Raw genomic sequence first — 21,912 nt, 5'->3', positions numbered from 1 at the left:
TATTTGGTTCTCTACTTCTTGCATAAATTCATCCATCAGAGTAATGCAGTACAATCCGGGTAAGCATTTTGACTAGTCACTAGTTATTATGTGTTCTTGACTAAAGTTTTGAATGCTGAGTTCAGTCTATAATCTAAGGTGTTAGTTTTCATCCCACATGTCTGTAATTAATTCTTGTGTGGTTGATTATCTTATGTATGCATCATCAATCCCACCAAAAAAAAAAAAAGAGAATGCAAATGCTCCTGGAAATTCATTACCAACTTCACTGATGCATTTAGATTAGAATAACACTGTTTTTTTTTTTTCCAGTTAATTTTTCCTTTCTTTCGTCTGTAAACTTCACTTCTTTTGGTGGTTAGAGAGGAAGGAACGAGGGGACCCCTAATAATAATGGAGCCCCATCATTGCAGAATTATAATTTTGGTGGATTTCTGATACAGCTGCAAAATTTAAAGAACTAGGTACTACATTAATTAATTAGCATGCTATTCTTTAGTTTATTTTGCTAAACTGGCCAGCTGAGCATCTATATATATTAATGATGGCAACTTGTCTCACAAATGTATGGTTCTCTGCAGCAGATCGACTGAGATCTTTTTTTGTTTGGGTTTGGTAAGTCTTTTTTATTTGTAATTATAATCTTTGATTAAAATTAGGTATATTTGGTTATGTTAATTGTGTGATGGAATGTAGGTTTTCAGTAATTTGGACTCAAAGAGACAAAAAAATTTTTTTTTTTTTTCAAAGTCAACTTGATGTATACATATGGTTTGTGTTGATGTTGTAAACACCAAGTAACTAAAATTCACTTCTCTAATTGTCCGTGTTAAAAGCAAAAATTGTAGTACCTAATTACCACCTAACCTTTTTGTACTTTTGGAGAAAAACTGAAAATTCAATCTTACAGATGTTAGATGACGAACAAAACTTGTGAAGACGGAAAATATTAGGAAATACAAAAGGAAGACTATCTATAAATGCAAAATGCAACATTTCATTTTTACACAATACGAAATGCACTAGTTCTAAATTTGAACTGAAAAATAATCTTAAAAAAAAAAAAAAGACTTTGGATTGTTACCATTTGATCTTTTTCCTGTCTTCATCTGCAAAAAGATTCAAATCAATATCAATGATAAGAAGATCTGTTAAATGTATAATCTTCAAGAACAATTAAAATGAGTTGAATGATAAGTTCTTTTTTAAAAATATCTTTGGATTGTTAGATGTGCTTTTTCATTCAACTTTCGTTAGAAAATTTTTTTAGACATATTTAAATATTTAATTAAGCCCGTTTTTCACAAGTATCAAAACATAATTAAGAGTGTTGAAGAAAAGGGTTAAATTTTTAAGAGTAATTTATAAGGTGACAATAATACTAGACAACAAGTGTCCTGGATCAATAAGTCAAAAACAAGGCGGAATTCTTTTTGAGAATCTTCCAAACATGTCCCCATCAAACCCCATCGACAACGCAGCACATTCCTGTTCCCTACCGTTCCAAACAGTCAACACCAAAAGGCTCTTCAGTAAATACACAGCAAATCTCCAACTTGGAAAGAACAAATAATTAAAAGGTAGAATGGAAACAAATAGCCAGGAATTTGAACAGGAGATTACACGAAATATTATTTGAAATAATTACTGTACCATTTTTGGTGATGCGACGTACGTATGCGAGATAAAAAAGTGATTGAAAAGATATGTTACAAATAAATTAATTATTGACAAAATAATGACTATCCAAACATTAGAATCAAAGTACATATGGTTTTCAACTTGGTATCCGTAGTGGCAATTTTCAATAATTTTTTCAGGCCACATAAACCACAAACAAAATTAGCAAATGCAGGGTATTAATTCATTCCCATGCCACATTTTGACTAAAAATGACAAATTTAAGTTTTGTAGGCGATCAGAAGAATTTGACGTGTGGTGTTGATTTTGTCATTTAAACAAGATACGTAGAGATACCAATATTTTTATTATGGTGATATCGATTTTGAAATAATAAATCTTGAATCTCACACAAAATGATGTTTGAATTTCTTGAATGAATATTATTGTTTGCAATCATTCCCTGAATTTATATCTCAATAGTTTTTAAAATATTTTAAATGATTTAAAATTGCTACAATTTAAAAGTGCTTATTTCACCCTTCAATAAATTTAATTTGAGTACATGATACCTAAAAATGCCCCAAAAAATCACTCAAAATTTAAGGATGATTTATGTGCTGGGAGGTGAGGAATGCTTACCAGTGTCCAAATTATCCCAAAAAACCAAAACAAAAGATAATCATTTAATTGCTTTCAAAGTTGAAAGAAAACTATAAAATGAGAGGTACTCCGCCACCCCAATTTTGGGAACTATAATAATATTAATTAATTAGTGAAAATTACAAGCTTTGGCGGGATATCTCTTTCTTTAATTGATGTCTCAACCCCTTCCCCCCAATTCTCTCTCTCTCTCACTCACACATACACACACTCACACACCAAAGACTCTGACACACCCACAAACACACACTACTGTCACATACGCACAAAACTGGCATTCCATAAGCTACTGAACAAAGCCCATTATTTGCATTTGAATGCTGGTAAATCCTAAGCGTAATCCTTCCTGTTTTTCTAAGCAATCCTCAGCTCTTCTTTCTCCAGTCTTCTCTGCAAAGACTCCATTTTTATTTTACTTGTCTTCACTTTTAAAGCTCCCCTTCTCCACTTGCAGCCAGACCCAGATCCAAATTTAGGTACCCCATCAAGCTACTGCTCATCTTTTGCAAAAAAAAAAATGTTGCTGAATAAATGATGGGTTTTTGTTTTTTTGCTTGAAAATTTTGATGGGTTCTGTATACCTTCGGACAGCCAGGTAGAAGAATCTGAGTTGCTGTCTGGAAGTAGGTGACGTGTGTTTTTTTTTAATTGCATTAATAGACAAAATTTACTAATTTGAAGTTTTGGCGTTTTGTGAAAGCAAATTGACAAAAGAGTGACCCGAGAAAAGGGGGAAAGAAACGGAGAAAAGAAAGAAAAAACAGCACTACTACTAAGAAGGGGATTACTATTTTCACCTTTTTATTTTCAAAAAAATCTTTTTTTTTTAATGTGGACTCTTGTTTGGAAGCTGAAAGGCAGCATTTTTTTTTTTGTTGCTGAATCTGCTCTATTATTTGACAGCTTCTTATGAATTTTAATTCTGATTCTTGCTTTTGGGGCATTGGAAAAGGTCTTCATGCTTTTAATTTTCTGTCTCCCCCTTAAACTTCTTTCACTGGAGGAATTTTTGAAAATTTTTGGGCAGATAAAATTTGGTTTTTCAGTTGCATTGTTTTGAACTCAGTGTTCTTTTGGTAAAATTGAAGGTCGTGATTGGATCAGAGCGGCTTGGGTAGTTTTTTGACTGTCTGCCGCGATTCTGATCGGAGGAACTTTCTGGTTCGGAGCTAAGTTGTTTTTTCTTGAATTTGTTTATAGGTGAAATGCTATTGGAAGTTTATGAGATCTTTGCATGTTATCTTACTTGAAGTAGCTTTATGTGGATATTTGATTTACTGTTTAGCTGAATGAGAATTTGCTGCTGTTATTAACTACTCCAGTTTGACTTGTTTGTTGATACTTTAAGATCATCAGTCAGATGAACCATCCATAATAAACTTTTTAATTTCTTGGTAATCAGTCCATTAGGAGAGAATGTGATTGCCATTAACTTTCATTTCTTGTAGTTTTCATTTCTTGTAGTTTTCTTGTAGGTTGAGGAGGTCCTGGGTTCCAATCCCCCTTCACCTTGCCCACTTCTTAAATCCCACCCCTCCCCTGCTAAAAAATTTTAAAAAAGATAGTGGTGAAGTAAAACTTTTGATTCTGTAGTTCATTTCTTAAACTTTTGAATTTATTGACTTCATTTTCTTGTGATTTTAGTGAATTGCGATGGTTATGGTGTCATCTTGTGTTGACCATAAGGATCATATCATGTCTCAATGTGGTATCACTGAACTCCTACTGTTTCAGTTTGTTTGATTTGAGGTTGAACTATGTGTACCTGTTGTTTATCTTTTGTGTGATGCAGGGGTTCCATTACAAAAATATCAACCTCCTCTGCTCACCAGTTGTATATAATTAGTATCACATCTTGTGTAGGCGTTTGCATTCTGGAATCAAAACACTACAAAACGCAAAGTCTGGATCATGGCAATGTGCAAGTGATGGCAGATTAGTGGGGCAAAATAATGTCGAGGGTCACTAAGTGGAAGCTTGAGAAGAACAAAGTGAAAGTGGTTTTTCGGCTTCAATTTCATGCAACTCATGTATGGTGCTCTCTTTCAAAAATTAAAGTTGAAGTACCTCTTTGCTGCTTATTATCTGCTGCTGTTTTAGAAATTCAATTCAGTGCTTTTAAATTGGCTGTGATTTTTCCAAATATTTTTTCTTTTTATTCAACACATTGCATGTTTAGGACTTTAGATGACAGATTGTGCAGTGAACTCATCTTTGTGTATTAGACTGATTTTGTAGACACAATTAATTTCTGTAATCCACATCACATTATTGACAAAGTTGGTGTGTGCTCATTCCCACTAGCATATCAAATTTCTCTTTTTCATGTGTAGTTGAAGGACTAGGACATTCAAAAGAAGTATCCCACAAACAACTATAATAAGAACATTGGATTTTAAGCATGTCTTAATTGGTAATTTCTTCTATAGGGTTTAGGCAAAAAGACAAAGAATGCAACAAGAAGTTCTACATTAAATAAATCTAGGATATGGGCAAAACTGGCAATTTGCATTAAATAACTTGTGCTTCACAGCATGGGGTACTTTTAGGATTGCAGTTTTACTTTAAAAAGGTGTAATAGCGCAGCTTGATTAGAGTAACAAATGCCTGAATTACCATTTTTTGTCCTGTGCATATGATGTGGTTTGTGAAACTGTTATTTGGGATGTATGTAAACTTAAACATGCACATACAAAAAGCATAATTTTGTTGTATTGACATTTCAATAGTGCAATGGAAGTATGACTTCAACTCTTCTCTTATTGCACAGCTTTGCAAGTGATGCAACTTGCCCCATCTGGTGTATTTTACTGCTTAGAATCTTAGATACAATATGCTAAAACTTGGCTTTTAAAAAAAAAAAGATTTTATTTTGACTACTATTCTACTTTAAAGTGTGTTGCTTAATATTAATTAGCCACTGAGTTTATATTTCAAGTCATAATTCAATACAAGTGTGGTTTGCATTATGAAAGTAGCAGCAGACTAAGAAACATTTGTTGCAATATGCTACATTAATTTTCTTGCCAAGATTTTCCTAGTATCATTGCCTCAATGAAACTATTATCTTCAGTTCTTGGGATAGCCTGAAAATCCTTGAAACTTCTCAAAATTTCTTTTACCTTGGTTCGAGTTGTACTGGACTAGTTTGAGGGACATTTCAATTTGCTTGCTTGCCTGATGCGTCATCTTTACCCATAAAATAATGCTGATTATGATGACTACAAAAAGTAAATGCTTTTGCAGTTCCTTTTTTGAACATGAACTCCTCTAAAGCCCTTTGACAGAGGTCTTGAGTTACCGAACCAATCTACATAAATATAACAACTTAAAAAATATGATACCTGAATTTTTTTATTTATCATATTCAGATTCCACAGAGCGGATGGGATAAGTTATTTATATCGTTCATCCCAGCAGACTCAGGAAAGGCAACAGCAAAGACTACAAAAGCAAATGTCAGAAATGGAACATGCAAGTGGGCTGATCCTATATACGAAACTACAAGGCTTCTACAAGATGCAAAAAGCAAACAATATGATGAGAAGCTTTACAAGCTTGTTGTGGCCATGGTAGTCTCTTTAAATTCTATGCTTGATATAATGTTGTTGTAATGTTGTTGATGTTTTAATGTACTATCTATGTCAATCTTTCCGGGTGCAGGGTTCTTCACGTGCTAGCATCCTTGGTGAGGCTATTATCAATCTTGCTGATTATGCTGATGCATTGAAGCCTTCAGTTGTTGCATTGCCTCTTCACGGATGCAATCATGGAACAACATTACATGTAAGGAATGTGACATGTCCCATTCAAACACAGGCATGGGAAATATTCAAAAGACCAATGAAAACCAAATCTTGAAGATGTGATATAAAACCATTTTGATTTTTTGTATATAAAAATAAGTGTGATGCTTTAAATACATTAAGATATAGGTTATTCGAATTTTCAAGAAATACAGCTATTTTTTCAGTGACAAGAAACTTAGGATGCCCATCATATATGGAGGAAGTTGCGATGATCATGAATGAAGTAACGAGCAATTAAACAAAAGATGGAATAAAGTAATAAGAACAGGCGATAGAGAACTCGAAAAATCTGTTCGGATATATATGTTCCTTGATTGTCAAACATTTGATTGTTAGGATTAAATTGGTATTATCCCAGATTGTATCCTTATTTTATTAACAAAAGAAATGTAACAATTCTTTAAAAACCTTATGTCTGTCTAGAGCTATCAGTACAACATTGTTTATTGTACATTTATTATACAAATTTGCAATTATTCACCGTGTCCACATCCCAATTTGGAGAAATATCGTGTTCATTTCTTTGTTTTATATCCGTGTCTACGCTTAGCTTTTCATTGAATGTTAATGTCAGATGGTCAAACAGGCAAGTCTGATGTTGGATGGATTGCTACATTTGCTATTTTAGCTAACTGATGCTCTTCCCCTTCTCTTCTAACCTGTATCTATGGTAGTTATGAAATTACTATTTCTCATATTTGAGGAACTCAGTATTCTAGTTCAAAGAAAGGCAGCAATTGAATGCACTCTGTGCTGATCTGCATGTTAGGCTCCTAATTATTTTAGGGACAAAGTTCCGTGCTTCTCCATGCAAAATTTTGTTTATGAATCCATTTAACGCAGATCAACATATGTCACCAAGTGATTTTTGGAAAATCATGATGCTCAGCAGAAAATTTTTGGTTGAAGATTAAAATGCGTGATAGGATTCAGGATCCTTCTTTGGAAATTAGAAAGATGCCGAAGTCTCACTTGCTGGTGATAGCAAGTAATGCTTAATTACTTCATCACTAAAGATTAGATATTAATTTCATTTGCAAAAATGTTGAAAAAGATAAACGTCAAACCAGAATGCATCTGGTTGTGGCCATTTAAATTGTATTCCGGCAGTTGGTAATGTTTTACCAATCTGTACTTTTGTTTTCTACAGAATGATCAGCAAATTTTTAATTTAATTTCCAGATACTTACTTTTACTACATGTTGAATGCCAGGTTACTGTACAGCTGCTTACTTCTAAAACTGGATTCAGGTAAAGCTAATTTGTCTTGTAATATATTTGTGTAACTTTTGGAAAGTAAACAGAAAAATTACTTGTCAACAGAGAGTTTGAGCAGCAGAGGGAACTAAGTGAGAGGGGCTTGCAAACGGGTGATAAGCACGATGAGAGTAGTCCTGGAAAAGGAGCACATTTGCAAGTGACTGCTAATGAACAGATGGATAAGGTAATTGAGTTTTATAATTCCCCATGACTGGTGTCCCAAAAATTACTGATGTTTCTTTTCTCAATTTCATTGTTGACAAATTGTTATGTAGTTGTTTGGTTTACACTATAACTAAATGCAAACCATGATGAGAGTGCCTGAGAGTTGCGCTGACCACTTTGTCATATCCTTCACATTATGGGCTATCCTTCACATTATGGGCTTCAAGTATCATAATTGACATGGCATAGTTTACCTTTTTTTACCAGCCATTTAGCTGGTGCACATCTGAGCTATTTTATTCTTATACTATGGACACCTAGATGCTTACTTCTTCATGCTCATCATCATAGAACTCGTGGTTTGATTTGAAGTTCATTCACTGCTTTTGTATTAATTGATATCTAAGATTATGGTATAAATTGTTAAATTCCAAATCAGCCTCTTAAATTCTTAAAAATTGAAGTTTTTATGCTACTTGCATGGAAAAACTCTTCAAATTATCTGCTAGTTTACCCTCCTTGTTCATTTCATTGCATTGATGTAGGATGGTGCAAGGTTTAGACCCAGATCAGATGCTAGAGAGCTTTCTTCAGTGGAAGAAGAAATGGGAAATGAAGAGTATGGAGACTCAACTGTTGGTTTTGATGGCTCATCTAATACGTCAGAAAGCGTATATGCTGAGAGGCATGACCCTGGCAGTGCACATGAAATTGATAGTCTTAAGAGTACAATTTCAGGTGATATGAATGGTGTTACACATTGTCAAAGCCCACATACACATAAACTGGATACTTCTGATAGTCGCATCACGATAGCTCCTGGAAGCAGTGATTCGGTTCAGGGATGGGGTTCAGACTTCTCGGTAGATAATGACTTGGCAACTGCTTATGAGGAGAATAACAGACTCAGAGGCAGTTTGGAATTTGCTGAATCATCTTTTTTTGAGTTTAAGCTGGAAGTAAGAGCTTTGCAAAGCCAAGCTGATGAAATTGGTATTGAAACACAAAAGTTCTCCCACATACTTGCCACTGAGATATCGTCCTGTGAAGAATTGGCAAGAGAGGTCTCTCTTCTGAAGTTGGAGTGTTGCAACTATAAAAATGACGTTGAAAGGCTTAGAAGTTTTAAATTGAGCCCACAAATTGTAACTGGTGGACATGGCCATATTGAGCACTATCACCTGCTTCAGGACATACAATTGCGCTGGACCAAGGGGATCTTAGTTGTGGAGGACATGATAAGAGAACTTCAAAGCAAGATATATCTTGGTTTCCATGAAAGAGACTCAAGATTCCTTCATTCAGAGTTGGAGGCGCTGCTTGATACCTTGCAAGATCTCAAACATGGAACAGGGGAAGCAATATCATTGCTTAATGCAGTATTAGGAAAGAGGAATGATACGAAGGAGATCATAGAAACATCTTTATGCAGGAGTGAACAATTTGCATCTGGAGTTGGGTTTGAAGTAGAAGCTTCTGAACCTGAAATAATGCTCCGCAATTTCAACATTCCCCCACTTGTGTCTCAAGAAACTGAATCCATTGGTGCTATTGATGCTATGAGAAAACATATTGTGGACCTTGTTAGAGAGTTAGATGGGGCAAAAGTTGAAAAGGAAGGTCTTGCAAGAAAGATGGGAGAAATGGAGTGCTACTATGAAGCTCTTATCCAAGAGCTTGAGGAAAATCAGAAGCAAATGATAGGAGAGTTGCAAACTCTCAGGAGTGAGCATTCTACTTGCTTATATGATATTTCAACAACTAAAGCTGACTTGGAATTGATGCGCCAAGATATGAATGAGCAGATATTACGGTTTGCAGAGGAGAGACGTGAGTGGGATGCTCTTAATAAGGAGCTTGAGAGAAGAGCTACTACCTCAGATGCAGCACTTAGAAGAGCCCGCTTGAACTACTCTATTGCAGTAGATAAACTACAGAAGGATCTTGAGCTGCTTTCTTCTCAGGTACTCTCCATGTTTGAGACTAACGAGAATATCATGAAGCAAGCTTTTTCAGAAACTTCTCAACCTTCTTTCCCAGGATACCTGGATGTAGTGCAAAATTTTGAAGAATCTGATGCTTTAAAAGTCTGGCGCAGTCAGAATCAAAATATGGGTGTGAGGAAACAACTGGGTGGAGATGTCCTTCTAGAGGATTTAAAAAGATCACTCTGCTTTCAGGAAGAGCTCTATCAAAAGGTCGAAGAAGAACTCATGGAAATGCATTCTGAAAATTTGCACTTGGATATATTCTCAAGAACTCTACGGGAAACACTGTCCGAGGCAAATTCTGGCATGAAAATACTGAAAACAGGTATAAATGAATTAATGGAGAAGTTAAGGGTCTCAAATGAGTCCAAGAATCTGTTGATTGTAAGGTTGCAGGCTGCAATGGATGATGTTCACAGCCTGAATGAGTACAAGACTAGTTGCGCTGCCAGATTTAATGATTTGGCTGTGCAGAATCAGATTATAGAAGCCAAGTTAGGAAGCATGATTGAGGAGAACTCACTGCTTTTAAAGAAGGTTGCAGATCGGGAAGCAATTGAGATGGAATGCAAAAGTATTCAGCACCAATATGAGGCTTGTTTGGCTGAGAAAACAGAGCTGTCTATTCTATTGAAGCAGGAAGCTTCAGTATCTAATAAGCTTCAGAATGAAAAGTCTCTTCTCAATGAAGAGTTGGGAACTCTCAAAATTGAATTTTCTGAATTGAAATCTCTCAAGGAAAATCTCCAGGAAACTGTCAGTTTTTTTCAAGGGAAAGTGGCTACTTTGTTGGCTTTTTATAACAAACATTTTACTGGGCTTTCTCTATTAAGTGATACTCATTCTCTTGATTCAAACACAAAGAGTTGCAGAGATATCATCTTGCAATTGGAAGAGATACAGCACAATGCTTGTAGCAAGATTCATCAACTAATGGAAGAGAATAGCAATCTAGAAAATGAGAGAGCAAGTGCTATTGTGTCTTTGAGAGCTATCAGATCAGAGTTTCTGGCCATGAAGCAGAAGTTCAAGGATAATATACAACATGCGGCGTTTAAGTTGGATGCATCTAGTGCTGCTGTTGAAAACCTTCAATCTAAACTTGAAACTGTTTCTAATAAGCTCCTTCGCAGCTCTCAAATCGAAGAAAAATATGTAGAGCAACACAAAGAGCTTTTGGCTGATCTTGCCACTTTGGAAGTTGATATTCAAAATCTAATATCCAAAGATGGGTGTCTGGTTAAAGAGATACTAAACTTGGATACTTTAGCTGGAGAATTTGAAAGGAGCGAGTCGACTGTTGCTGAGCTAGTACAAGAGAATCAGAACTTGTTTGTCTCATTACAGGATAAAACTGTGGAATCTGCCAAGCTTGCATCTGAAGTTAACTATCTTAAAGAAAACTTGCAAAGTCTGCAAAACGAGTTGGATACAGAGAGAGGGTTGAAAGACAAGTTAAAGATTACAGTTGGAGATCTTGCTGCTCAACTGGATAAGGAACAAGACAAGTTGCAAGAGTTTTCCCAGCAAGAAGCTGAACTGGCAAACTTACGGCAGCTTGTTGCCAATGTAGAGTTGCACAAATCCAGACTTTGCCATCTTTTGTCCGAGGGAGATGAAAAGCTTAAAGCTCAGTCTTCTCATCTGATTGGTCTTGAAAGGCAGTTGTTGGATATGCATGAGTATGTAATTGCTGCAGATGTTAACGCTGTGTTTCTTATCAGCCTGTACAAGACCAGAATTGCTGAGCTAATACAAGAGAAGCAGAACTTGATTTTTTCATTACAGGATAAAACTGTGGAATCTTCCAAGCTGGCATCTGAGTTTAACTGTCTTCAAGAAAACTTGCAAAGTCTGCAGAACGAGTTGGATATGGAAAGAGGGTTGAAAGACAAGTTAGGGATTGCAGTTGGTGATCTTGCTGCACAACTGAACAAGGAACAAGACAAGTTGCAAGAGTTTTCCCGGCAAAAAGCTGAACTGGTGAACTTGCGGCGGCTTGTTGCAGACTTAGAGTTGGACAAATCCAGACTTTACCATCTTTTGTCCAAGGGAGATGAAAAACTTAAAGCTCAGACTTCTTGTTTGATTGGTCTTGAAAGTCAGTTGTCAGATATGCATGAGTATTTAACTGGTGCAGATGTTAAGGCTGTGTTTCTAATCAGCATGTACAAGATCAGAATTCAGGAGCTTGAGCGGCAACTCAGATCTTCAGATCTGTGTTTTAGGGAGCTTCAGAAAAAGCATTTTGATCTGGATGCAATGTTGAATTGCTCTCTTGCAAATGAATCTCGTTGCTCCAAAGAAAATTCAAATCTAGTGAAAGCTATTGAATCAGTAAGATCTGATTTTGAAGCCTCTGCAGTGCAGAATAGAGTTCTGTCAGATGCAAACAGAGATATCATGGTTCAACTTGAAGAATACAAGACAAAGCTGGCAAGTCTAGAGGTTAAAATGTCTGAGGATAAAGATCAGCATCTGAATGAGGTGGAACAATTGAAAGTGAAACTGGAAATTGCTGAAGAAGAAATGGTTAGTATGACATTAGCCAAGGAAGAACTGGAAATCAGAATTATATTCTTGAAACACAAACTAGATGAGCAGCTCTCTTGTGCTACCTTGCTGGAACAATGTAAAGATGAGAATCGTGAGCTTGCAAATGAGCTGTCTCAACAGATTCTGAAGACCGAGGAATTCAGGAACTTATCCATCCATCTGAAGGAGATTAATGATAATGCTGATGCTGATGGTTTGGAGGTTAGAATGTCTGAGCATGAAGATCTGCATGTGTTTGAGGTAGACCAATTAAAGAGCAAGCTGCCAGATGCAGAAGAAGAAACAGTTTCTTTGGCGTTGGCCAAGGAACAGTTGGAAATCATGATGATAGTCCTCAAGCACAAACTAGATGAACAGCTTGCTTGCATAAGTTTGCTGGAAGAGTATGAAGATAAGCTGATGACCTTACGTTCCACAAATACCGACCTTTCTAACAAGCTTTCTCACCAAATTTTGAAAACTGAAGAATTCAAAAACTTATCCATCCGTTTGAAGGAGCTCAAAAATAAGGCTGAAGCTGAATTGCTTCTTTCTCATGAAAAACGAGAACCTCAAGGACCACCTGTTGCTATACAAGAATCGCTGCGCATTGCCTTCATCAAGGAGCAGTATGAGACCAAGAACCAAGAGCTAAAGCAGCAGCTTGCTATCTCCAAAAGGCATGGAGAAGAGATGCTTCTGAAATTACAAGATGCTGTGGATGAGATTGAAAGCAGGAAAAGGTCAGAAGCTTTGCACTCCAAAAGAAATGAAGAACTGGCACTCAAACTTTTGGCACTTGACGCTGAATTGCAGTCTGTATTTTCTGACAACCGTGAAAAACTCAAGGCCTGTGACCGAATGAAGGCAGAGTTGGAATGTGCACTACTAAGTCTTGAATGTTGCAAAGAAGAAAAGGAAAAACTTCTGATGTCTATGCATGAATGTGAGAAGGAGAAGTCAAGTGTTGCTGCTGAACTTTCGTTGACAAAAGGAAAACCGGAGAATGTCGCATTTTCTGTAGTTACTTGTAAGGAAGAAACTGAAGGAGTAGATAAAGTGCAGATTTTGCTTGATGAGTCAACTGGAAATTGTTTTCCTAATGCTGTTGACCCTGATAATTTGATTGATGGGGAACAGGTAGAAGATGCAAACACAATTGTAGTTTGTGAAACTGAAGATTCGAATTTGGCTCTAAATGCACAAATCCTCAAGGTAATTTCTGACTGATCGATTTAGTTACAGTGCTTGTAATATTAGAATTGCTTTCATGTAGAAGGGCATAATACTTGCCCAATTAATACTGCATGAACACCTTGATATCATTGTCCTGCATAATTTTTTGTTGGCAAATGTCATACAAAATCGCTGGCTGAAATATCCTCAAACTATTTTTGCACCGACTTCCTTTGTAGAAAAAGATAGACATTTGTCTGCCAATGGTCTCGTTGTCGTTTCATCCAGCTTTGTTACATGCTGCCTAAAGAAAAGTAAGCTTGAAAAAGCTGTTTATGACTATGAAGTTATGTCTTTGTTTTGGAATGCTAGAAAAACCAGAATGTGTTTTCTAAAGTTTGAAGGACTGCTTATGTCAGCCTTTTTGTGCTTAAGATAAGCTGAAAGCAGAAATCTAATGCAGATGAGTTCCAAAATAACTTTTATGTATAAAACATGGCAGCAACTGATTTTCAGCAGCTGAGCACATGTTTTTCATGATACATGCTATGTGAATGAAGACTAATGATGTCACAAAAATCTTTAGAAGTCCAGACAAGGATTACGCAGCTCCTTTTCCCCTTTCTGTGGTTTTGCTAAATTACTTTCCATTTCTTCCTTTGGACATATTGAATGGTGTTTTTGTATATTGTTGAGATTCAGTTCTGAGATTTCAGATTCATCCTGAACCATTTGTGGGTTGTTGGTGTGATCATCATATTCTTCATGCTCACAGCTCCACCGCCCCCTCCTTTGTGCCTCTGTTTTGCTTCCCACTGCTATATTCTGATATGTCATGACCTAATTATTGTTCATTGATTAAACCTTGGTACTATTATGAGAATATTTTCCAAGTTCATGATCTTTTGCTGCAAATTTGAACTCTTCTTGGCATTATTTATGGACTTATTAAATGCCTTTCAGAATTACATAATTTTGAACTGGGCGTTTTTAGACTGATGACAACTACTTGTAATCCTGATCAAAAACCGATTCTGCTGCTAGCATATCTCTTATGAGTACTCCAATGAATTGCACGTTTGGTATGATCGCTGATTATGTATGGTCATGGTTATTCAGTTGGTTATAAGTGAAATTAGTCAATCTCAGGCTCACACTGATAGTTACTAACTTGATACCTTTTCTTGTAGATGCCATTTATGTGCAGCGTACAGCAAAGAATTTAGATAGTGATATTTGTACATTGAAACTTTTCTCTGTCATTTAGAATTGTGCATGGTCTTTTATTCCGGTGATGGATCTTTAGGTCACAAAATTTTAAGTATGCCTCCGTTATTGTTGTTGTAGAGTGAATCCATTTTTAACTTATTGTAGTACAATTATTTTGCCCCACTTAATCATTGTAGTTCTAGAACCAGAACATATACTGATCCAAAGTAGCTATTTTCATCCTCAAGTTCATGCATTATATTTTCTGGTCTTTGAGCAAGTTTGTATGGGTCATCCAGGATGATGCTGTATATAAAGTCATGCATGAAACTCCTAGACATGCACTTCTTGAAAGAGAGTTGCAGCAAAGCCATGTAAAGCAAAACAGCTATTATCTTTGTACTGATAGCTTGCAGTCCAGCATTAACCACCTACATGAACAGGCAAGACTTTTAATTTCAATTCATGAATCTCGTACTCATTCTGGAAGAGTACAAGTCAGGATTTTTATCATAGTAACTGGCATGACTTCTTTTTGTTGCTTGCAGCTCGAAAGGATGAAAAATGAGAATTCCCTCTTTACCAATGATCTCCATATTGACTCAGATTGCCAAAATTTACGGAGTGAGCTTATGTGTTTGGACAAGGTTATTATCTTCTCTACTTATTCTTGAATATTGTTCTGAAGGTGAATTGACTGCTTTCACAAAACAGTTAAATATTCTTTTGATTAGTAATTTGTTGCTCTGTTATCTTTCTTTTGCAAAGGCCAATGAAGAACTCAGAAGCATATTCCCCTTGTACAATGAAATTTCAAATACTGGTAATGCATTGGAAAGGGTGCTTGCATTGGAGATGGAGCTTGCCGAAGCATTGAGGGCAAAGCATCAATCCAAGAGTCATTTCCAAAGGTAGGTTTCTGAAAGACTTGCTTGCTCTAACTAGCACGTTTGTTCTTCTTAATTATGGAAAACGGAACAAGAAAATAGTTTTCCTCTGAAAATGCATTCATATGGCAATGTGCGTTGTGGTGGCTGCTTTTAGGCTCTCTTTTTAGCTATGTGATTAAGCTAAGCTGCAGAGTGCATATCAGCTAAGGTTGGTATATAAATGCACATTCTAGTTATTATCGTGCATATCAGCTAAGGTTGGTATATAAATGCACATTCTAGTTATTATCTAAACTGTCTATAACTTGAACTGCAAGCCTTTTCTGTCTCTTGGGGCCCATATTTGTCATAATGCAGTAGTTACTTTTTTTTTTTTTTTTGCAGTAGTTACTAGTATGCATCTTTTCTCAAATCCAAGCTTGTCATTCTCATTCAGATGTAAAGCAACACCGTTTTGTGAGGCAAAGTTCTATTTTATAATTCGAATGTAGTCACTACCTACTAAAAACATAGGTCAGTTTTAACTTCTTTGTCTAGCTAGCATAGGGGTAATGTTTCAACCACTTGTACTCAGGCGTGTGGTGGTCACTGAAAATTAATCAACATTAGAGGATAGGTGAATATTTCCTCTGGGCACTTCTCTAACATGTGCCTTAGACTAAACCAATCCTCAATACGTTTTTCAGGGAGAATACACACAAATGCATAGACATTTTGCTTCTGTAGTCGATGAATTATCAGAATCATAAAGGAGCATGCACGTCATGACATTGCAAATCAATGTGCATATAAATATATTGCTACCGAGAAGATTTACATATGTATACATCAGTCAAGGCATTGGCTAAGCACTCTCCCTCTGTGTGAGTGTCTGCGTCTTGGTAGCATATTTTCATGTAAACTTAACTACCTAACAAAGCCTAGGGGCTCACATACCATGAGTTACATTTAAAGGTCCTCATGCCTTTTCGTAGTAACCTACCTTTATTGTTGTTGTGATGTAGAAAGGTCCATTATATTGTTCTAATTGCTTTGCTTTGCCTATATATTATAGTTCCTTCCTAAAGCAACACAGTGATGAAGAAGCTGTTCTAAAGAGCTTCAGAGACATCAATGAGTTGATTCAAGAAATGTTGGAAGTAAAAGGAAGATATGCAGCTGTGGAGTCTGAATTGAAAGAAATGCATGAACGTTACTCCCAACTGAGCCTTCAGTTTGCTGAGGTTGAGGGTGATAGGCAGAAACTCAAGATGACACTCAAGAACATGCGCGCATCCAGAAGACTGATGCACCCAAATCGATCTTCATCAGCCCTTAACGCTGATCTTTCTTCCTAAGAACAGGTGTATATCATTGCTTCAAGTGCCTTGAAGATGTATGTTTGTGAAAACCAGGAAGCTTTCCTTGAGAGTTTCCCTGGAGAATAAGTTCAGACAGTAGGTGGCAACCAGAAGCTAAATAGCAATGTTGTTTTGTGTACATAAACACTTGTAATCAAATTTTGTCCGGCTTAAATTACAGGTGTAGATTTCTGTAATGCTAGGTATTTCTCTTCGCTCCACCTTTTTCTGTACTTTGTAACTTACAAACAAATCGTAATTTCTTATGTATAGTAAATTACTACATTTCTCTTTCACAGTACCCTTAATGAAATTAAAGTCTTCGCATACTAAAATTCTCTTCTCCAATTGTATGCCTCTGTACCTCCTCCTCTTTCCTTTCTTTTTCTTCCCCCTCCAATTTTATTCTCCTTTGCTCTTTCTCGTCAAAAAGGTACAAAGAGGAAAAGCTAAAAACTATTTGTTCTCTCTCGTCTTTATGAATCTTGAACAATTTTCACAGACTAATAATGAGAGCAGCAAATCCCAATTCCCAACCCACTAAAGTAGAAGCTTGATCAGCATGAGTAAATCTACTGAACGCTACATTTTGAAGGAGGGGAAAAACAAATCACAGCTGAGGGTTTTTTGGGTGAATAAATGGAACGTCTTGCACCCAGCATCATCTCCTATTTATCATCCCTTCTATTTTACCATCCTGCCGTCCAATCCAACCATCTCCATCTCCGTCAATCACAGCTAAGGCTGATAAACCAGTATTTTGTATTTTTCTGTTGATTTATGCTCCATTTTCCCAAACAAAAGAGTTCAAGGAAAACAAATTGTAGAACGAGCGAGGTTAAAGTGCTGAAATGCTTCAAGATCTGTTTAACAATTTTAAAAAATCTTTTGAAACAAAAAAATTCCAAACCAAATCAAAGCAAGCAAACTAAGTAAGTCATTCAATAATTTTTTTCCCTCCTATAATCTGTTTCCTTCTCAATTTTTTCTTACTTTTTTTTTTGGGCTCCAAAACACTATTATATATCCTGATTCACGAGTATCCACTCCAATAGAGTGATAACTTTCTTGTCTAATGTGCTGCTTGTGTAAATGCAAGGAACGCCAACATTGGCAGTAACAAGGTCGACATGAGAATCCATAACCATAATTGCAGTCCTCCATACAACTCTTAAGCTGGTCTTGGAATCTTGCAGGAACACCCCAAAAATCTCAAATATGACTTAGCACCCGGTAGAAGTGGAAACTTGTGGAGCTACTAAAATGTAACTGAAAAGATCCTTATCCGGTCCGATGGATTACAGAATTGTGCATCCACACCCGCCTTTCTTTGGGTTATCATCCTGCAGTTTATCTGCGGAGGTATATCTCATGTCAGTCATTTGGCTAAGATCCATTAAGCATCGTTTTTTTTTTTGCTCTCTAGGTAAAGGATGCTCAAAGAAATTCCTTGCAATGCAAATGAATGCGAATGCATTATTGCTACTTCCATGTTAACTGAAAACAATAAATATACGAAAATTCTTGCTTAAGAAATGGAATCAAGCAAGATCAGCAGATTCCCCACTTCCTCAAGGAAAGAGAAATTGTTTGTCCATCGTGCCAGTAGCTCTGAGCTAAATTTTATTTTCCAGAAAGGCACCCTAAGAGTTAAGTTTTGTGATTACATTGTTCAAAGTCGTTCAGAAATGCAGCAATTTTTTTGCATTTAATGGTTCTACTTTGGAGCAAATGTTGGAGCAAATGAAGGTCCACATGGAAAAGTAATCTTGCAACAGGTATAAGAATGGCCAACAAACTGCAACTACTTTTAAGTATTACAATGTGATATATCCCAATAAAACAAAGAAAGTTTAAGAATGCAGCTATAAACTTCAAACTGAGAGAACATAAAGCTTAGACGAGATGAGAAAAGAGACAAAAGGAGAAAATGGATCTCAAAAAAAAAAATAAAGGCCAGCATGTTAGTTGAGAAGAAGGGGAAGGGCAAAACATGATGGTCTAGTGCATTCTGGGCTAAATGATCGGACCAGACAGGCGCAGGTAACTTGACTGCCTTACCCGTCATTGAAACAAAAGCCGAAGACGTATCGGTTCTCAACTTTTGCATCCATTTCCATCAAGGTAATAGTCTACGGTTTCAGTTTAGCATATTGTATGGTTTACGCTCTGCTAAATTATATGGCTTTCAATAGTCTCCAACAAGAAAATAGAGAAAGGAAGAAAAATCTATATGCCTATAAACTTGATAGAGGCCAGCAGATATCAACATAATCGATTGAATTACCAGTGTTTTTCTCAGCTAAAGGAGGACGGACAACAACATGCATGGTGATGACACTGCCAGGGACTTCAGCAACTGGAAGTCTAGATTCTGCAAGTGTTTTGTTGTTTTCCAGTATCCTTCCAGCATTAATAAGCTTCAAATCATTAGTGGTCTTTGGTCCATTTTCTTTGTCTGCAATACGAAACATCTATGAGGATGAAAATTGCAGCTGAAAATTTAGTAGTTATCAAATCTTAAGACTTAAGCCTAAAATATCATCATATAACTCAAATGAATATTACTTAGACTTCCTGCTGCAGAAACAGGAGCCTTACACTAAAGGCACAAAATCATTACATGAATTATGATATTTCTCTCCTTCTGCACGAAATCTCACTAAATTCAACTAAAAATTGTTAAATTCAGTCCAACCTTCAATATAATCTAACAAAACAATCAATTTAACAGTCATTGGATGGATAATCATTCACATAACAGTACAAAGCAAAGAACAAAAATGTCAACACCCTGAAACAATTTTTGCAAGAAGCGTAGAGCCAAATTTAAATGCCCTTCTCTTACTTCTAACGTAAATACCGTATGGACAACAGGAGTGTCCTTCCACACACCCTTGGTGGAGAATGAACTTTATCTTCAGCTTTTTACACATGAAAGAGAACAAGGGTAAAATGAAAACCAAAAGGTATTAATTGATGGACATAATCCTACATATACCTTTCAACCAAGACTTTTTCTTAAACTTTAACTGGAAGCTGCCATATGAGCTTTGATTCTTGATGAATCTTGAATAAGAGAGAAGCAGGAAACAAAAGAATGTACAATAACACCTCATATAATATAAAGCAGATTACATATACAGCAGGGATAACATCTTCAAAAGCAATAATTATATGGCTGAAGTGAAGACAAGGTTATGAATGTTGACTAAAATGCCAGATTTCACATCTAGCTGACATGTTCCATCATCCATAACAGTGTGAAATAGACAAATTTCTGTGAAACCATGTGATCACTTTTAGCACATATCACGATAACATGATAAGCTATCCCACAAAAAAAAGTTTGTAAAGTTTCCTTATGAATCTAGCACACCAATATCTTACTATGGAAGACCTTGTTCTTGAGATTTTAGTTGAAATAAGAGAGAGAATTTTAAGCGGCAGGTTAGCAGGACCACTGAAGATGAAGTCTACAACTTCAAATATCTGCTTTCAGGTTTTTTTAAGTGAAGGAATTTCAGGTGCTTAAATATCACTTCTTGTCTAACATGGATTTGGGAAGTACAGTACTGAAGATGATAGAGTAATTTCAGTGGCTGAAGGAAGGTGAGATAGCCTGAGTTTCCTTTTATTTGTTGCTCTGTTCAACTTAAGACGCTTGGCTAAACCTGCCACCCCTCCACTGTCACTCATTTTTGTTGTATGTCTATATTTCTGCCTGTGCCTGAGGGCCAAGTGATTTGCAGCTAGGAGGATAAATCAGTAAAGTTTTAAGTCAGACAAGAAAGCCGAAATGCAGATAATGTATGAAAAGATTTGGAGAAATTAGCTTCACTAGGTTATGAAACGAACTTGGATGTCATACCATGGATAGTTACAGGCAGAACTCTCAATAGGAACAAGATTAAACAAGCCAAAGAACAAAAAATAGGGAGAATCGCATAATGAAATCCTTCATCAGAGAAACGTCTTACAAACATGTCAAAATGGAAAACCATGAAAGCGACGTACACAAAACAACACCAGATTTTGAAGATAGCAAAATCAACTACGATATATATCTACAAAAGGATATATATACAAAAGGATAAACAAAATTTCATAGCTTAGATAGAACCCAATACAAAACATCAAAGTATAAATAAACAAAAGAATTGGAACATGAAATACAGCAAAATTAGCACTTAATTTTGTGTAGATTTCAGTAAATTATAACCTTTGGGCCATAAAGCAATTATCTTTTCCTTTAGAGATGACACAGTTGTAGAAGGACTGAACTTGCTTGGTCCAATGTCACTACCATCAGCAAGCCTGAATTTGATCTCAACCAAATCTTCCACAGCCATGGAACAACCTCAACACATTAAACCAACCTCAAGTTCCTCGAGTCCACAAACTCAAATCACCTCCAACTCCACAAAAGGATGAAAAAGCAACAATCTTTCTTGCTTTTACCAAAAAACCAAATCAAGACTGAAGCGTTCACCCCTTAACAAAACTCAGATTTCAGATTTCATAAAAGGCCAAAATGGACCAGCTCGTTTATTATTGTTTTCAATCAGAAATAGCACTCCCAAAGAGGCCTGAGGAATTTGACCAAATTTTGCCAGAACCCAAGTCAAGATTCACAGCACTCTAGCCAAAAATCACTAACAAAGAATCAATTCATGAAAATCCAACAAATCTATAAGAACAGAACAAAAGGGATTCAAAACTTGCTGATGCTTAAATCAGAGACCAATAAGATTGAACCTAAAAACTAAATCTGACAAGAAAACAGAGAAGGTGTCCGGAGTCTGGAAGAGGGGTAGAAAAAAATTATGTACGCGTTAAGAGAAAGAATGAGAAACTTCTCAGTTCTTCCTGTGTTGAACTGGCTTTGATATGGAAAGAAAAATATATAGAAAGAAATCAGAGCTAAAGAAATCCAAATGGAAAGTTTCCAAGGGGAAGGAGCAGTAAGGTAAAGAAAGGTTTTTATTTATGTTTAAAGTAAAGAATGAATCTAACTGAAAAAAAAATGCTTTGAACAAGTAAGCAACCATAATGTCTTGGAAAAAGTGATGTTTTTTTTTTAATTTCATTTAATTTTATTTTTTACTTTGCTTGGTACCAATTTGTTGTCTTTTCCTTTGTTAACTGTTACCCTTCTTCACTCTTCATCTTTCTTTTTGAATTTGTTTTCTTACCAACAGGAAAGTGTAAAGGTTGGAATTTCTTATCCTCTTCCTCTTTTTCAAGCAAATTGATC

General features: G+C 36.1%; 2 protein-coding genes across 8 annotated transcripts; one reads left to right on the top strand and one right to left on the bottom strand.

The window, feature by feature from the left end:
• Positions 1-2,629: 2,629 nt before the first annotated feature.
• Positions 2,630-16,951, top strand: LOC113713667 (uncharacterized). 7 transcript variants are annotated; one of them, XM_027237447.2, is made up of 12 exons: positions 3,022-3,235; positions 3,372-3,444; positions 4,147-4,313; positions 5,655-5,855; positions 5,947-6,069; positions 7,306-7,343; positions 7,416-7,536; positions 8,063-13,255; positions 14,725-14,868; positions 14,974-15,072; positions 15,194-15,336; positions 16,370-16,951. In XM_027237447.2, the coding sequence occupies exons 3-12, from the start codon at positions 4,236-4,238 to the stop codon at positions 16,650-16,652; spliced, it is 6,423 nt and encodes a 2,140-aa protein (XP_027093248.2). In that variant the 5' UTR covers positions 3,022-3,235; positions 3,372-3,444; positions 4,147-4,235; the 3' UTR covers positions 16,653-16,951. The 7 variants fall into 7 exon arrangements, with proteins under 7 accessions (XP_027093249.2, XP_027093248.2, XP_071925590.1 ...); XM_027237448.2 differs by lacking the exons at positions 3,022-3,235; positions 3,372-3,444 and adding an exon at positions 2,630-2,759; XM_072069489.1 differs by having other exon boundaries at positions 3,022-3,444.
• A 548-nt stretch (positions 16,952-17,499) lies between these two features.
• LOC140016144 (membrane-anchored ubiquitin-fold protein 6) lies at positions 17,500-21,668 on the bottom strand. The gene is made up of 3 exons (XM_072069494.1): positions 20,878-21,668; positions 18,943-19,113; positions 17,500-18,009 (listed from the first exon to the last, which is right to left on the bottom strand). The coding sequence occupies exons 1-3, from the start codon at positions 21,005-21,007 to the stop codon at positions 17,954-17,956; spliced, it is 357 nt and encodes a 118-aa protein (XP_071925595.1). The 5' UTR covers positions 21,008-21,668; the 3' UTR covers positions 17,500-17,953.
• Between the last annotated feature and the right edge of the window lie 244 nt (positions 21,669-21,912).

This window comes from Coffea arabica, chromosome 10c (genome assembly GCF_036785885.1).
Source record: "Coffea arabica cultivar ET-39 chromosome 10c, Coffea Arabica ET-39 HiFi, whole genome shotgun sequence".
In the NCBI taxonomy this organism is placed as follows: Eukaryota; Viridiplantae; Streptophyta; class Magnoliopsida; order Gentianales; family Rubiaceae; genus Coffea; species Coffea arabica.
Note: the sequence above shows the minus strand (reverse complement) of the source record. Positions and strands in the feature narration are given on the sequence as shown.

What these genes read in the sequence shown, in the direction of transcription:
- LOC113713667 (XM_027237448.2), top strand. Translation starts at nt 4,236, where the DNA reads ATGTCGAGGGTCACTAAGTGGAAGCTTGAGAAGAACAAAGTGAAAGTG. An exon ending in ATCATGGAACAACATTACAT is followed by an intron (nt 6,070 to 7,305) that starts GTAAGGAATGTG and finishes GTTGAATGCCAG; the next exon opens with GTTACTGTACAGCTGCTTAC. An exon ending in TCCAAGAGTCATTTCCAAAG is followed by an intron (nt 15,337 to 16,369) that starts GTAGGTTTCTGA and finishes TATATATTATAG; the next exon opens with TTCCTTCCTAAAGCAACACA.
- LOC140016144 (XM_072069494.1), bottom strand. Translation starts at nt 21,007, where the DNA reads ATGGCTGTGGAAGATTTGGTTGAGATCAAATTCAGGCTTGCTGATGGT. An exon ending in AATTGCTTTATGGCCCAAAG is followed by an intron (nt 19,114 to 20,877) that starts GTTATAATTTAC and finishes TTCGTATTGCAG; the next exon opens with ACAAAGAAAATGGACCAAAG. An exon ending in TTTAGCTGAGAAAAACACTG is followed by an intron (nt 18,010 to 18,942) that starts GTAATTCAATCG and finishes ATACCTCCGCAG; the next exon opens with ATAAACTGCAGGATGATAAC.